We start from the raw sequence: 14,821 nt of genomic DNA, 5'->3' as shown, positions 1-14,821 counted from the left end.
TTGAACTTAAGTCTGTATGACTCCAAGCCACATGCTCTTTCTATTGGCTTGGCCAAAAAGTTCATTCGGGTTTTTCCATAACATCTTACAGGAAAACCCAAACGAACTCTTTGGCCAACGCAATACTTCCTCATGTTGGGATAGTCACCAAGTTAGGTTGTGTAGGAGAAATTAGTTTGTGGGAGGTGACAGTGATTTCCATTTTGTTTTACTGAGGTACGATTGACATGTAACATTGCGTAAGTTTAAGGTGTACATCATAATGACTTAATATGTATATACTGTCAAATGATTCACCTCACAGCTACAATTTTTTTCCCTGTAATGAGAACTTTTAAGATCTGCTCTCTTAGCAACCTTCAAATATACAATATAGTATTGTTAACTATAGTCATCATGTTGTATACTACAACCTCAGAATTTATTTACATCATCACTAGGAGTTTGTGCCTTTCGACCAGCTTCACCTCTCCCCCCACCTCTGGCAACCACCAATCTGATTTAATCTGATCTTTATCTCTATGAGTTTGGGTTTGTTTTTTTTTCTTGGCCGCCCTGCGTGGTATGCGGGATCTTAGTTCCCCCAGGGTTCAAACCGGTGCCCCCTGCAGTGGAAGGGCGGAGTCTTAACCACTGGACCGCCAGGGAAGTCCCCGAGTTTGGCTTTTTTTTTTAGATTCCACATATAAGTGAGATCACACAGTATGTGTCTTTCTCTTATTCCCTTAGCGTAATTCCCTCAAGGTCCATCCATGTTGTCACAAATGGTAGCGTTTCCTTCTTTTTTATGGCTGAATTAAATATATATCATATATTAAATAGATATTATATATATATCATCTTCTTTATCCATTTATCTATTGATGGTCACTTAGGTTGTTTCCATGTCTTGGTTATTATAAAGAATTCTGCAAAGACCATGGAGATACAGATATCCCTTTGGGACAGTGATTTTCTTTCCTTCAGATAGGTACCCAGAAGCGGAATTACTGGATCATATGGTCGTTCTATTTTTAATTTTTTGAGGAACTTCCATACTCTTTTCCACAGTGACTGTACCAATTTACTTTCCCACCAACAGTGCACACAGTTTCCCTTTTCTTCACATCCTCACAAACAATTGTTATTTCTTTTCTTTTTTCGCGTGCGCGCGCGTGTGTGTGTGTTTATTGAGGTATAGTTGATGAACAGTATTACATAAGTTTCAGATGTACAACATAGTGACTCACAATTTTTATATTTCTCGTCTTTTTGATGATTGTCATTCTAACAGTTGTGAGGTGATATCTCGTTGTGGTTTTGATTTGCATTTCCATAAATATTAGTGATGTTGAGCACATTTTCATGTACCTGTTGGCCACCTGAATATCTCCTTTGGAAAAATGTCTACTCAGGTCCTTTGCCCATTTTAAAGTTGGATTATTTGGGTTTTTTGCTATTGAGTTGTATGAGTTCCTTATTTATTTTGGATATTAACCCCTTTACAGATGTGTGGATTGCAAATATTTTCTCCCATTCTGTAAGTGGCCTTTTCATTTTGTTGATCATTTCTTTTGCTATGCAGAAGTTTTTTAGTTTGATGCAGTACCACTTATTTTTTTATTGTGTTGCTTGTGCTTTAGGGATCATAAAGCTTCACTGTAGACATACTGAATTTGAGATGCCTGTGTGACATCCAGGTGAAGTCATCTAATAAACTATTGGGTATAGTAATCCTTGTACAAGTTACTTCAACTCTCTGGCCTCAGTTTTCTCATCTGTAAAGTGGTGATATTACTTATGTTTCAGGGTTAACACTGGTAAGGATTCTTACACAGCACACTGCTCATAATAAGAACAAATCAATGAAGCAATTAATACCTATGATATGATACATGATCTTTACCACACAATTTAGAGTTTGATTATATATTTCCTGGTAAGATCTAGGAGTTCCATTTACTTATGCAATCTCCATAATCAGACAGTAAATTCCTTGATAATAGGAACCCTCTCTTTTATCCCTTTCCATAGTGCCTCACCACAGAGTGGGTACTTAATACCTTATTGCTAGAGTAAATCTGCAACTGTGGAAAAGGATAGGGGCCCAAGTAGGGAGGGCCGTATACTCCTCCTGTAGTCTCTCTCCCATTTGGTGGTACCACCATCCACTCAATCACCCATGCTAGGAACCTGGAGTCATCTTTACCTCTTCCTCTTTCTCAACGTAGACATTCTAGTACTCACCAAGTTCCAATTATTTCACCTCCCAGGTATTTTTCAAAATCCTCTCCTCCACTATATCCTACCACTATCCTAGATCAGGCTTAATCCCTCACCTACTTTATGGCAAGAGTAGCTAACTGGTTTCTTTGCCTCCAGTCCTGCCCCCTCAAATCTATCTCCCAAACAGCCATGACCATGACCACGTCCATGTCCATGACCATGTCATTTCCCATCTTACCCTTTAAAACCTTCCTGATGGACTCAAGCTGCTTTCTCTGGCACACGAGGTCTCCCATGAACTGGCCCTGCCTACATCTCAGCCTCATACCCCATCTCTCTAGACTTTTCTCTTCCCACTCCAGCCTGAAATGTTATGCTCCAGCAAGAAAGACCTGTTCGTGGTTCTACCGTATTTACTTTTTTGTATCTGGCTAACTCCTTCTTATCCTTTAAAAATCAACTCAGCTGTCACTCCTCCAGGAAGACTTTCCTGCCTCCTCCTCAACACCTCTTTGCCAAAGCAGGATTAGGCGCCCCTCTTCTGTAGTCTCAGAATGCTCTGTGCATAGCGTCATCACTGATAGGATTATATTTCTTTTCTTTCTTTTTTTTTGGCCGTGCCGCCCGGCATGCTGAATCTTAGTTCACCAACCAGGGATCGAACCTGCACCCCCTGCAGTGGAAGTGCTGAGTCTTAACCCCTGGACCACCAGGGCAGTTCCTGATTATATTTCTTTATAGCTATTTAAAGGTCTGTCTCTCCGCTAGCACCTTTAAACTCCATGAGGGCAGGAAAGCATCTTATTCACCTTTTTTATCCTTAGTGTCTGATACATAGTAGGTTCTCAGTCAGTATTTGTTGATTGAATGAGTTAGTGTGAATTCTCACACAGTCTCACTCAAGCAAAGATACCAACAGATGCATATGCATAAATATGCTCACCGACTCCCAAGGACCAGGTGCAAGCACCTGTGTTCTCTGGAGCTCAGCTTACTTCAAATGCAGTAAATTATACATAGTTGGATGTTACACCTACTTGAGATGAAGGGGACCTAAGCAAGGCTCTTTTTAACCCAATCTCTCCTCTCTGTCTCTGTCTCTCTAAATGTATTTTTATGGCTCTAGCCTCCACTTGGGCTTTTAACTCACTGTTAGAGCATCACTAATTATAATTTAACCCTTAACTGAAGAAGCAGATGATATGCCAAAAAGAAAAAAGAAAAAAATGCTGTATTCTAGTGGGAGAAGACTATATTAGTGCAGAAACAGCAAACACTCAGGGAGATGTACAGTGAGAAAGACCTTTCAAAGTGAAAGACTGAGATTTGGACCTTATGCCAGTGTGTGTGGGATCGGAGTTATCCAACATAGATGTATCCAACATGTTACCCATCCCCAAAACATCCAAATAGCTTTTGAAATTACTTCTTCTGTTCATAAACATTGGGAGAGACAGTGCATGCGTATGTGTATACACACATACCCACTTTTTCTTTTAGAAATTCCCACCTTTTAAATTTTTTAAAATTTTTATTTTATGTTGGACTATAGTTGATTTACAATGTTGCGTTGGTTTCAGGTGTACAGCAAAGTGATTCAGTTATACATATACATATATCAATTCTTTTACAAATTCTTTTCCCATTTAGCTGATTACAGAATACCGAGCAGAGTTCCCTGTGCTATACAGTAGGTCCTTGTTGGTTATTTATTTCAAATATAGTAGAGTGTACCTGTCAATCCCAAACTCCCAATTTATCCTTCCCTCCCATCTTTCCCCTTTGGTAACCGTAAGTTTTCTGTCTGTGAGTCTGTTTCTGTTTTGTAAATAAGTTCATTTGCGTCATTTTTTGGATTCCATGTGGAAGCGATATCATATTTGTCTTTCTCTGTCTGACTTACTTCACTCAGTATGATAATCTCCAGGTCCATCCATGTTGCTGCAAATGGCATTATTTCATTCTTTTTAATGGCTGAGTAATATTCCATTGTATATATGTACCACATCTTTATCCATTCATCTGTCGATGGACATTTAGGTTGCTTCCATGCCTTGGCTATTGTAAACAGTGCTGCAATAAATAATGGGGTGCATGTATCATTCCAAACTATGGTTTTCTCCAGATATATGCCCAGGAGTTGGATTGCTAGATCATACCGTAGCTCTAGTTTTAGTTTTTTAAAGGAACCTCCATACTGTTCTCCATAGTGGCTGCACAAATTTACATTCCAACCAACAGTGTAGTAGGGTTCCCTTTTCTCCACACCCTCTCCATCATTTATTGTTTGTAGACTTTTTGATGATGGCCATTCTGACTGGTGTGAGGTGATATCTCATGACAGTTTTGATTTGCATTTCTCTAATAATTAGCAATGTTGAGCATATTTTCAACTGCCTCTTGGCCATCTGGACACATACACACTCTTTACACTTGCAAAAATATTCTTCAGTGTCTATTGAGCACTAGACAACCCCAGTGAAGGCTCCTACTTCTGATTCTTAAACTTATTAATTAGATGTCCTTCATCTTGGCTCTATACAAACCAGGTACATAATTTGCAGGGCCCACTGAAAAATGAAAATGCAAAGCTCCTTGTTCAAACATCATTAAGAATTTCAAGGAGAGAGATGGGGCAGAAGGGGAAATCAGAATCGAATCATGAGAGGGACTCCATTTGCTGTTGCTAGAGGGGGCCACATGGAAAGCATGAGAAGGAATGCGGGGAGCCTCTAGTAGCAAAGACCAGCCCTGGCTGACAGCCAGCAAGGAAATGGAGACCTCAGTCCTACAACCACGAGGAACTGAATTTGGCCAACAACCTGAATGAGCTTGAAAGTGGATTCTTCCCCAGTTTCCCGCAAGGATAACACCTTGATTTTGGCCTTGTGAGACCCTAAGCAGAAGACCTAGCCAAGCCCACCCAACTTCTGAACTACAGAAACTGTGAGACAATAAATTTCTATTGTTTTAAAGCCACTACGTTTGTGGTTTTGTTATGGCAGCGATAGAACACTAGTGTAGATTTTGGTGCCAAGAGTGGGGTACTGTTACCTAAAAATGTGAAAGCGGCAGTAGAAGAGGCCAGCAAATTTTTGAGGAGCATAATAGAAAAGACCTAGAACAGATCATTAGTAGAAGTAGTGAGGGCTGAGGTGGAAGTGAGGTGTGCATTGGAAACTGGAGGAAAGAGGATCTTTGTTACATAGTGGCAAATAAGCTTAGAATTGTGACCTGTGGTCAGGTGGAAAAGAATACTTATAAGTGATGAACTTGGATATTTAGCTGAGATTTCCAAGCAAAGTATTGAAGGTACAGCCTGGTTTATTTGTGGGGTGTGAGTCTCAGTGAGCTCATGTGAAATTCATGTGAAGCCCACTAGGTTCTTGAGCGTTTTATACTAGCAAAAACAGTGCCAGCTTGGATTGAAAAACACAAAGTAGTAAATTAAAGAGCGCTCTCAACCCACCCCCCCAACCCCCACCCCCAGTTATACTGGTAGGAAGCAGGCTGGTAAAAAAAACTACTTAGATGTGAATGTGCTCCTTTTCATTAAAAAAGAAGAATGACTCAGAGGGTGGAACCAAGAGCCCGAAGAGGTGGAGTCGAAGGCTGCAGAAGAGTTTACCCTGGCTTTGAAATGGAATGGAGTTTGCCCACATTTTGAAACTGCTTTGGACCGATGGATCTGCTTTTTCTTATATTTTCCCTACTTTCTTTTATATTTTTCCTGTTTGAACTAGAATGTCTATAAGTTGCCTTATGCTGGTCTCACCGTCGTATGTTGGGAACAGATAACTTTTTTTTTTTTTCCCCTAGGAATTGTGCTCCAGGGGTTGCACTTAATGTATTACAACCAGAGCTTCATCCACATTTGATTTAGATGGTGAGATTTGGGAGTTTTGAATTGATGAGCTTTAGATGAGATTTTTGGACTTTGAGTTGGACTTTAATGGAATGAGACCTTAGGATAGAATGGATATATTTGCATTTGGGAGAGATATGAGTCGTTGGAGCCCATAGGGTGGACTGTGTTAGGTAGAATGATCCCCCAAAGATATATGTGCCCTAACCTCTGGAATCTGAATTTGTTACTGTTTTGTGGCAAAAGGGACTTTGCAGATGTAACTGTGGTTTAAGGATCCTAAGATAGGAATATTATCCTGGATTTTCTGGGTAGGTCCAGTCTATGCACATGAAAGCAGAGAACTTTATCCAACTGGAGTTAGATTTGAAGCAGGAGAGGGTCTCACCCTGCCATTACTGGAGGGGACCACGTGGAAAGCACAAGAAGGAGTGCTGGCAGCCCCAGCTGACAGCCGGCAAGGAAATGGGAATCTCAGCCGTACATCCGCAAGGAACCACATTCAGCCAACAATCTGAATGAGCTTGAAAGCAGATTCTCCACCCCGGAATTTCCACAAAGGAACACAGCCCTATGGACACCTTGATTTTTGGCCTTGCAGGACCATAAGTAGAGGATCCAGCCAAGCCTACCTCACTTCTAGCCTATAGAAACTTTTGAAGAAAACAGTTCTGAAACGAGGTCTTACCCCCAGCTGCCTCTCAATACAGTGATTGCCATCTCTCCAAACGTCAAGTCCAGCTTTGTCCGCCAACCTGTCTGACATGTCGGGACCCGTGCCAAGCAGGGCCAGAGTTTACACAGATGTTAATACACACAGACCCCGAGAGTACTGGGATTACGAGTCACATGTGGTGGAATGGGGAAATCAAGATGACTACCAGCTGGTTAGAAAATTAGGCCGGGGTAAATACAGTGAAGTATTTGAAGCCATCAACATCACAAATAATGAAAAAGTTGTTGTTAAAATTCTCAAGCCAGTAAAGAAGAAGAAAATCAAGCGTGAAATAAAGATTTTGGAGAATTTGCGAGGCGGTCCCAACATCATCACACTGGCAGACATTGTAAAAGACCCTGTGTCACGAACTCCCGCCTTGGTTTTTGAACACGTAAACAACACAGACTTCAAGCAATTGTACCAGACGTTAACAGACTATGATATTCGATTTTACATGTATGAGATTCTGAAGGCCCTGGATTATTGTCACAGCATGGGGATTATGCACAGAGATGTAAAGCCCCATAATGTCATGATTGATCATGAGCACAGAAAGCTACGGCTAATAGACTGGGGTTTGGCTGAGTTTTACCATCCTGGACAAGAATATAACGTCCGAGTTGCTTCCCGATATTTCAAAGGTCCTGAGCTACTTGTAGACTATCAGATGTATGATTATAGTTTGGATATGTGGAGCTTGGGTTGTATGCTGGCAAGTATGATCTTCCAGAAGGAGCCATTTTTCCATGGACATGACAATTATGATCAGTTGGTGAGGATAGCCAAGGTTCTGGGGACAGAAGATTTATATGACTATATTGACAAATACAACATTGAATTAGATCCACGTTTTAACGATATCTTGGGCAGACATTCCCGTAAGCGATGGGAACGCTTTGTCCACAGTGAAAACCAGCACCTTGTCAGCCCTGAGGCCTTGGATTTCCTGGACAAGCTGCTGCGGTACGACCACCAGTCACGGCTCACCGCAAGAGAGGCCATGGAGCACCCCTATTTCTACACTGTTGTGAAGGACCAGGCTCGAATGGGCTCATCTAGCATGCCAGGGGGCAGTACGCCTGTCAGCAGCGCCAATATGATGTCAGAGATTTCTTCAGTGCCAACCCCTTCACCCCTTGGACCTCTGGCAGGCTCACCAGTGATTGCTGCTGCCAACCCCCTCGGGATGCCTGTTCCAGCTGCCGCTGGCGCTCAGCAGTAATGGCCCTTCTGTCTCCTGATGCCTGAGCAGAGGCTGGGGAGTCACTCACTCCCTCGATGCAGCTTGCACCTGCGGGGGGGCGGGGGTGAAAGACTTCAGAAGCACCGTGTCTGAACCGTTGCTTGTGGATTTATAGTAGTTCAGTCATAAAAAAAAAAAAAAATTAAAAAAAAAAAAAAAAAAAAGAATTTCAAGACAGGACCTCCCTGATGGCACAGTAGTTAAGAATCCACCTGCCAATGCAGGGAACACGGGTTCGAGCCCTGGTCCGGGAAGATCCCACATGCCGCGGAGAAACTAAGCCCGTGTGCCACAACTACTGAGCCCGAGTACCACAACTACTGAAGCCCGAGCGCGTAGAGCCCATGCTCCGCAACAAGAGAAGCCACCGCAATGAGAAGCCCACGCACCATGACTAGAGAAAGCCCGTGCACAGCAACGAAGACCCAACACAGCCAAAAATAGATAAATAAATTTATTTAAAAAAAAAGAATTTCAAGACAGTGGCAATATCAGAGCATTAAACCAAGCCCAAGATTCCTCTGAGCACAGAGCCTGTGTGACTGCGCAAGGCACACTCCCATGATGCCAGCTCTGGTGCAAGAGGCCCCAGATCAATCCCATATATCTAATGTTTTAGAGGCTATTCTGATTTAATTCTCAGCCCTCCCTTCTCGGGAAGTGGGACCTCTTCTAGCTCTTTACATAAGCCCTTAATTAGCCCCCAGTCTCTTTTGAAGAACTTTCCTTTTGGGAGCTTTGTACAATTGTAATGCCTAGTCTGTTTTTCTGTTTTTTTGTGTTTTTTTTTGCGGTAAGTGGGCCTCTCGCTGTTGTGGCCTCTCCTGTTGCAGAGCACAGGCTCCGGACGCGCAGGCTTAGCGGCCATGGCTCACGGGCCCAGCCGCTCCACGGCATGTGGAATCTTCCCGGACCGGGGCACAAACCCGTGTCCCCTGCATCGGCAGGCGGACTCTCAACCACTGTGCCACCAGGGAAGCCCATGCCTATTCTTTTACTGTTGACATACGTCATGTGAAAAAGCTTGCTCTCTCCCTCTCTCCTCAGCAATAGGGAACATCTACATGGATCTGATAAGGAGCAGTTTCTATCCTTGTTTTCCAGATACTGAGGGCCGTAATCCCTAACTCTAAACACTAGCAGCTCTTGAGCTCAAGGGGAAAGCAGGGTCAGAGTGGGAAGAGAAGCAGGTAGGAAAACTTTCGGGGTCCAGAGACTAAAAGCAATTAAGTGCAGATAATGCAGGGGGTCAGGCCGAGGGCAGGTTTGGGAAGAGGCTCTGCAGAAGGGGAAGAAGGTCAAGGGTGGTCCAGAGCCGACTGATAACCCCTCTGACATTCAGGGGCCTGTGACAGCCACTGCAACACCTGAAGCCATGGTCCGTGAGGAGGATGAGCAGAGGAATTGTGTGTGTGCAGGAACTGAGCCACAGGCCATCCCTTCCAGGCCCTGACTTCTGAGGACTGCAAGGGTTTCTTCAGGTGAGAACCTCCTCCCCAGCGGAAATGCCCTCCCAAACTGCCTGCCAGGCAGCCTTTAAGCCCTGGCACATGCCCAAGCTTGTCCAGTTACATCACTCCTGCATCTTGAAGCCTGACTACCCTGTGGCTAGCACGCTGCAAACTGCCAACCTCAACACTTGTATAAACATGAGGCAAAATAACAGAGGGAAGGCTGAGTGCTTGTTCTATGGACACAACCCCTTGGTCAAGGGTACTCACTACCTGCAAAGCACCAAACTAGTACAGCACCAACTAGGCTCTCCTGACTGATTCTGTGCCCCCCTGGAAATGCTTGAGATGCGTTGTATCCTCTCTACCCCTAGGGACCTCTGGGCACAGCTCAGAGTAGCCCATGTCACCACAGATTCTTTTTTTTTTTTTTTTTTTTGGGCCACTTGCCTTGCGGGATCTTAGTTCCCCAACCAGGGATTGAACCCCAGGCCCTCGGCGGTGAAAGCGCATAGTCCTAACTGAAACGGTGCACCTCAGATTGGGACTCGAACCCAGCCTAGACCCAGATCGGGACTTGAACCCTCTCGGCCAGGACTCGAACCCGGCCAAAACCTACGGTCTTCCAACTGAGATCACATACCTGGTTTCAGGACTTAATGACGCTCAGGTTCTTGATGTCTCATCACAGAAAGAATTCAGTGAGAGACAAAGCGATAGGTAAGAAATGGATTTATTTAGAGAGAAACGCACTCCCCACACAGAGTGTGGGCCACCTCAGAAGGTGAGAAAAGGCACCAGGGTCTGGGGTTGTCAGTTTTTATAGCGGTGGGTATTTTCATATGCTAATGAGTGGGAGGAGTATTCCAGCTATTTCAGGAAGGGGCGGGGATTTCCAGGAATTGGGCCACCGCCCACTTTTTGATCCCAGGTGGGCCTGGGAACTGTCATGGCCCTGTGGGTGTGTCATTTAGCTTGCTGATGTGTTACAGTGAGCGTATACTGAGGCTCAAGGTCTAGTGGAACTCGACTTGTCTGCCATCTTGGACCCATTTGGTTCTAATCAGTTTATGTCATGTCCTTGGGCTACGTCATTCTTTCAAAGGTTGTGCCCTGCCCCCTTCCCTCCTGTTTCATAACCACTGGACTGCCAGGGAATTCTCACCATAGTTTTTTTTTTTTTTTTTTTTTTGCGGTACGCGGGCCTCTCACTGTTGTGGCCTCTCCCGTTGCGGAGCACAGGCTCCAGACGCGCAGGCTCAGCGGCCATGGCTCACGGGCCCAGCCGCTCCGCGGCATGTGGGACCCGGACTGGGGCACGAACCCGTGTCCCCTGCATCGGCAGGCGGACTCTCAACCACTGCGCCACCAGGGAAGCCCCATAGTTTCTTTTTGACCATTTCATTTCAGCCCCTCACATACCTACCTGCTCGCTGCCATCCCCAACCCTCACAATGTCTCTGTCCTCTCAGGCGAACAGTCAGCAAAAGCACCGGTCTCACGTGCCCCTTTGCTGGAAGCTGGAAGGTCAACAAGGCCCAGCCTGCAGGTTGCAGAAGTGCCTAGATGCTGGCATGAAGAAGGACAGTGAGTTGGCCCCTTTCCATCCTGAGAATCCACTACGTCCCTCCACTGACTATGCTTTGCCCTTGTTCCCACAGCGTATTCTCCACAGGGCAGGCAGAGTAAGCTTTGTGAAACAAGTCAGACGATGTCACTATTCTGCTCAAAACCTCCAAGGGCTCCTCCTCTCTCTTATGGTCCATGATCTCATGGGCCAGCTCCTCCATACCACCTCTCAGATTTCACTTCCTACTCTTCCCCTTGCTCAACCCATCCCAGCCACACTGACGTCAATGCCATTCTCAAACACACCAAGCACACTCTTCTCAAGACTGTTGTAACTTATACTTGCACTCGCCATTGCCTCTACCTGGAATGCTCTTCCCCTAGATATTTATATGGCTTGATTTTACTCTTCCATCTCTCAAATAGAGTGCCTGTCACTTAGTAGGTACTTGATAATTGTTGAATTATTTAATGTTTTTTTCTCTGTGCCAGGTAATAAGGCTCTGCCCCCAAAAGATAATGTATCTCATACTCAACTTAAAGTAACAGAAATCAACTTGTCCAAGTCCACTCGGCTGAAAAGTTGTAGAGTCAGTATTCACCAGACCCTTGCTTTCTCCATGACGTCACACTGCTTTTCAATATGGAGCAGTGGAAAGGAAACTGTAGAAGTCAAAAAATCTTGAATTCAGTCTACATCACGTTAAGTATTTTGTGACCTTGGACCTGTCACTGGGATGTCAGTCTGTTTCTGAAAAATATGGATAATAACACCTGCCCTCTCCACCCACAGGATTGTTTCATTCAGTGAGACTTAACCTCAGAAGCTTTGACATTATAAAGCTATGCAAACATAGGGTGATGTTTTTGGTATCACAAGCCCTCCCTCTTCAGTGCTCCCCCAGAAGTCAAACATCTCCTTATACTATTCCCACTTTATTGTCCATCCTTTTTTTCCTTCCCACAGTGCATTGTTTTCTGCTGCAGTGCCTCACAGGGCGGGGAAAGTGTACAGGAATCCCCTACCACCTGGAGCCCCTGGGACTTCAGCCAAGCCCAAGGAGGCCTCAAGAACTCTCCTCCCTCCCCGCGTCCTTCATTACGCAGTGTCCGAGGGCCCCAGACCAGGGGCTGACAGAGGAAGGTGCTCTCTGCTAGTCTCAATAGTTTTGTCACATCCCTTCCCCAGGCACAATGATCGCATCGGCAGAAGCCCGGGCGTTGCGGTAAGCAAGACAGGCCCAGCGGCGGGCACAGCAAGCATCGATGCAGCTGAGGAGAAAGAGCTAGTCCAGACACTGCTGGGGGCCCAAACTCGCCACGTGGGCGCCATGTTTGACCAGTTTGTGCAGTTCAGGGAGAGCATTTCCAGGATTCAAGCTGAAATATGACCAAAAGAGTGCCCAAGGAGGCTGGCCTGAGGGAGGGGGCCGTGTGCCACGCACCAATAGAGGACAGGACTTCTCCAGAACCCCAGCCGAGGCAGACTCCTTAGCCCGGAACCCTTCCAAGATAAAGCTGGAGAGGCCTAAAAGAGATCCCTGGGACCGGGGCCTCTCACCCAGGCTCTGACCTCTGCAGCCTCCAGCTCATCTGTTCCTCCATCACCAGCGCTGTCCACCCAGTTCCCTGCACTGCCTCTGCTCACACATTTCGCAGACATCAACACTTTCATGGTACAGCAAATCATCAGGCTCACCAAGGACCTGCCCCTTTCGGTATGTGACCTCCCCTTTCCTTTCAGGAAGAAAACACTCCGGTAAATTATAATCCCACCCTCGCCACCACCCCCGCCCCCAAAAAAGGTCACTAACCAAACTAACCCATCCCTCAGCCTTTTCAAGTAGCAGGTCTTGAATTCCCAGCTTTTAAGTGTCTCAATCAGAACTGGGAGTTCCTCTCCCTCTCTGAAGTTCAGGCTAGAGTCTAAAGAGCAGGTTTCCTGCTCTGGCCCATGGAGGACCAGATCTCCCTTCTCAAGGAAGCAGTTGTAGAAATGTCACATTGCACTCAATGCCACTTTCTGTCTCCAAACACAAAACTTCCTCTGCGGGCTTCTTTGCTACACAGTAGAAGATGGAGTGCATGGTGAGATGGTGCTAGAACAGTAGAGGACATGCATCCCTTCGGTATGGTATGTGGCGAGGTGACCTGAAGGCTCCTAAGCCTGGTGGTGCAGTGGTTAGGAATCCGCCTGCCAATGCAGGGGACACGGGTTCGAGCCCTGGTCCGGGAAGATCCCACATGCCGCGGAGCAACTCAGCCCGTGCGCCACAACTACTGAGCCTGTGCTCTAGAGCCCGAGAGCCACAACTACGAAGCCCGTGTCCCCGGAACCCACCGTGGGGTTCCAGGAAGAGTTTTTGGAGTTCTCTTCGGCTTCCATAGGACACTGTGCCAACTGCAGCTCCAGGAGCCTGGAGTATGTGTTCGTGGCTGCCATGGCCCTCTTCTCTCCCGGGAAGCATCCCTCAAAGCCCAGAAGCTTTTGTTCCACCACCTTTGCCCAAACTCCCAGCTCCTTGAATCCATCCATCCAGGCCTTTCAGTCTTCAAACTTGTGGAATGGGTCTATCCCAGTCTTGGCTCCCCGGGGCACCATGCAGGCCACCCGCAACCTCCCACCTTGTCCTTCCCCACTCCCTATCTTACAGACCGGCCTGGGATAACCCAGAGAGAGGGGACTGATCAGTTGCAAGAGGAGATAGCGCTGACTCTGCAGAGCTATATCAAAGGCCAGCAGCAAAATCCCCGGGACCGGTACAGTGGGACTGGACACGTGGAGGCTGCGCCAGGGTGGGAAGGAGTTAGGGAGACACTGAACTCAGGATGAGTGCTTTTACTGTCCTTTCCTTTGGGAAACCAGGGCCCCTGGGGGTCTAGTCCTTCCCTCCCATCTCATAGAGTTCCGGCATTCAAATTGCTCCTACTGCTGTTTCATCTCACTTTTCCCAGATTTTTTTATTCAGGAGAGATGCAAAGTAGTAGCTCACAGGCTCGGTATAATAGCATTCCTGAGATTGATGACATCCATCACCTCACCAATCCAACTCCTCCAGCCTAAAACAGACTTTCAAGAATCTTGTTCACTCTCTTTCCTTGGCCCTTCCCCTCCTTCTCCATTGGTCCAATTCCTTTTTCATTCCCCTTGAAGTTATGGTCATTCAGTTTCATGGCCAACGCCAGCCCCTGGTTCAACAGTCCATGATCTAACCAGGCTCTGAAGTGCACTCCACTTCTGTCTTGCTTATTCCTCAATGTGCCAGTTTGGCCAGAAGAGGGTTGCTTTATACCATAGAACACACCCACCTTCTAGAACCTGCTCTAGAAGGCCAGATCCTCGGATTCCACACAGCTGAATATCTGGCAAAGTCTGGGGCTTCCTTCACACTCGGCCCTCTGAGCTCTGGGTTCAAGAAAAACGGCATGGTGAGAGAAGTCAGTGTCAGACAGAGGCCCCACTGGGGACCTTTGGAGCTTCTGATACATTTGTCACATCAGAGCGTATTTTCCCTAATGTTCAGACCTAGCTTCACAGAGAGGCAGTTTAGGGGGTCAGGGCCTCAGGACAAGACTCTCAGCTGCCTCTCTCTCTTCTCCTTCCCTGGTGACCCCAAAGGTTTCTATATGCGAAGCTGCTGGGCCGGTTGGCTGATCTCCGAAGCATTAACAATGCATGTTGGTACCAAATCGAGAACATCCAGGGGACTGTCCACCATGGTGCCACTGCTCCAGGAGACCTGCAGCTGAGGCCCAGTCCGCCTCCTTCC

The 14,821-nt window shown here is 46.2% G+C and overlaps 2 protein-coding genes and 1 long non-coding RNA gene across 3 annotated transcripts; 2 read left to right on the top strand and 1 right to left on the bottom strand.

The window, feature by feature from the left end:
- Positions 1-3,757: 3,757 nt before the first annotated feature.
- LOC132438777 (uncharacterized) lies at positions 3,758-11,608 on the bottom strand. Its single transcript, XR_009522223.1, has 3 exons — positions 11,589-11,608; positions 10,909-11,051; positions 3,758-4,278 (listed from the first exon to the last, which is right to left on the bottom strand). It is a non-coding gene; the product is annotated as an uncharacterized lncRNA (long non-coding RNA).
- On the top strand, positions 6,192-8,115 carry LOC132438743 (casein kinase II subunit alpha). The gene has a single exon (XM_060033017.1). It carries the CDS (start codon positions 6,835-6,837, stop codon positions 8,008-8,010), a length of 1,176 nt encoding a protein of 391 aa, XP_059889000.1. The 5' UTR covers positions 6,192-6,834; the 3' UTR covers positions 8,011-8,115.
- On the top strand, positions 9,335-14,801 carry NR1I3 (nuclear receptor subfamily 1 group I member 3). Its single transcript, XM_060033046.1, is given in 16 exon segments — positions 9,335-9,437; positions 9,440-9,512; positions 10,955-11,016; positions 11,019-11,069; positions 12,241-12,321; positions 12,324-12,408; positions 12,632-12,660; positions 12,663-12,773; positions 12,989-13,046; positions 13,048-13,132; positions 13,373-13,418; positions 13,421-13,470; positions 13,472-13,511; positions 13,691-13,811; positions 14,671-14,755; positions 14,757-14,801. Coding segments are annotated over 16 exon segments (1,053 nt in total). The 5' UTR covers positions 9,335-9,406.
- Positions 14,802-14,821: the final 20 nt, after the last annotated feature.

This window comes from Delphinus delphis, chromosome 1 (genome assembly GCF_949987515.2).
Source record: "Delphinus delphis chromosome 1, mDelDel1.2, whole genome shotgun sequence".
Taxonomy (NCBI): Eukaryota; Metazoa; Chordata; class Mammalia; order Artiodactyla; family Delphinidae; genus Delphinus; species Delphinus delphis.
Note: the sequence above shows the minus strand (reverse complement) of the source record. Positions and strands in the feature narration are given on the sequence as shown.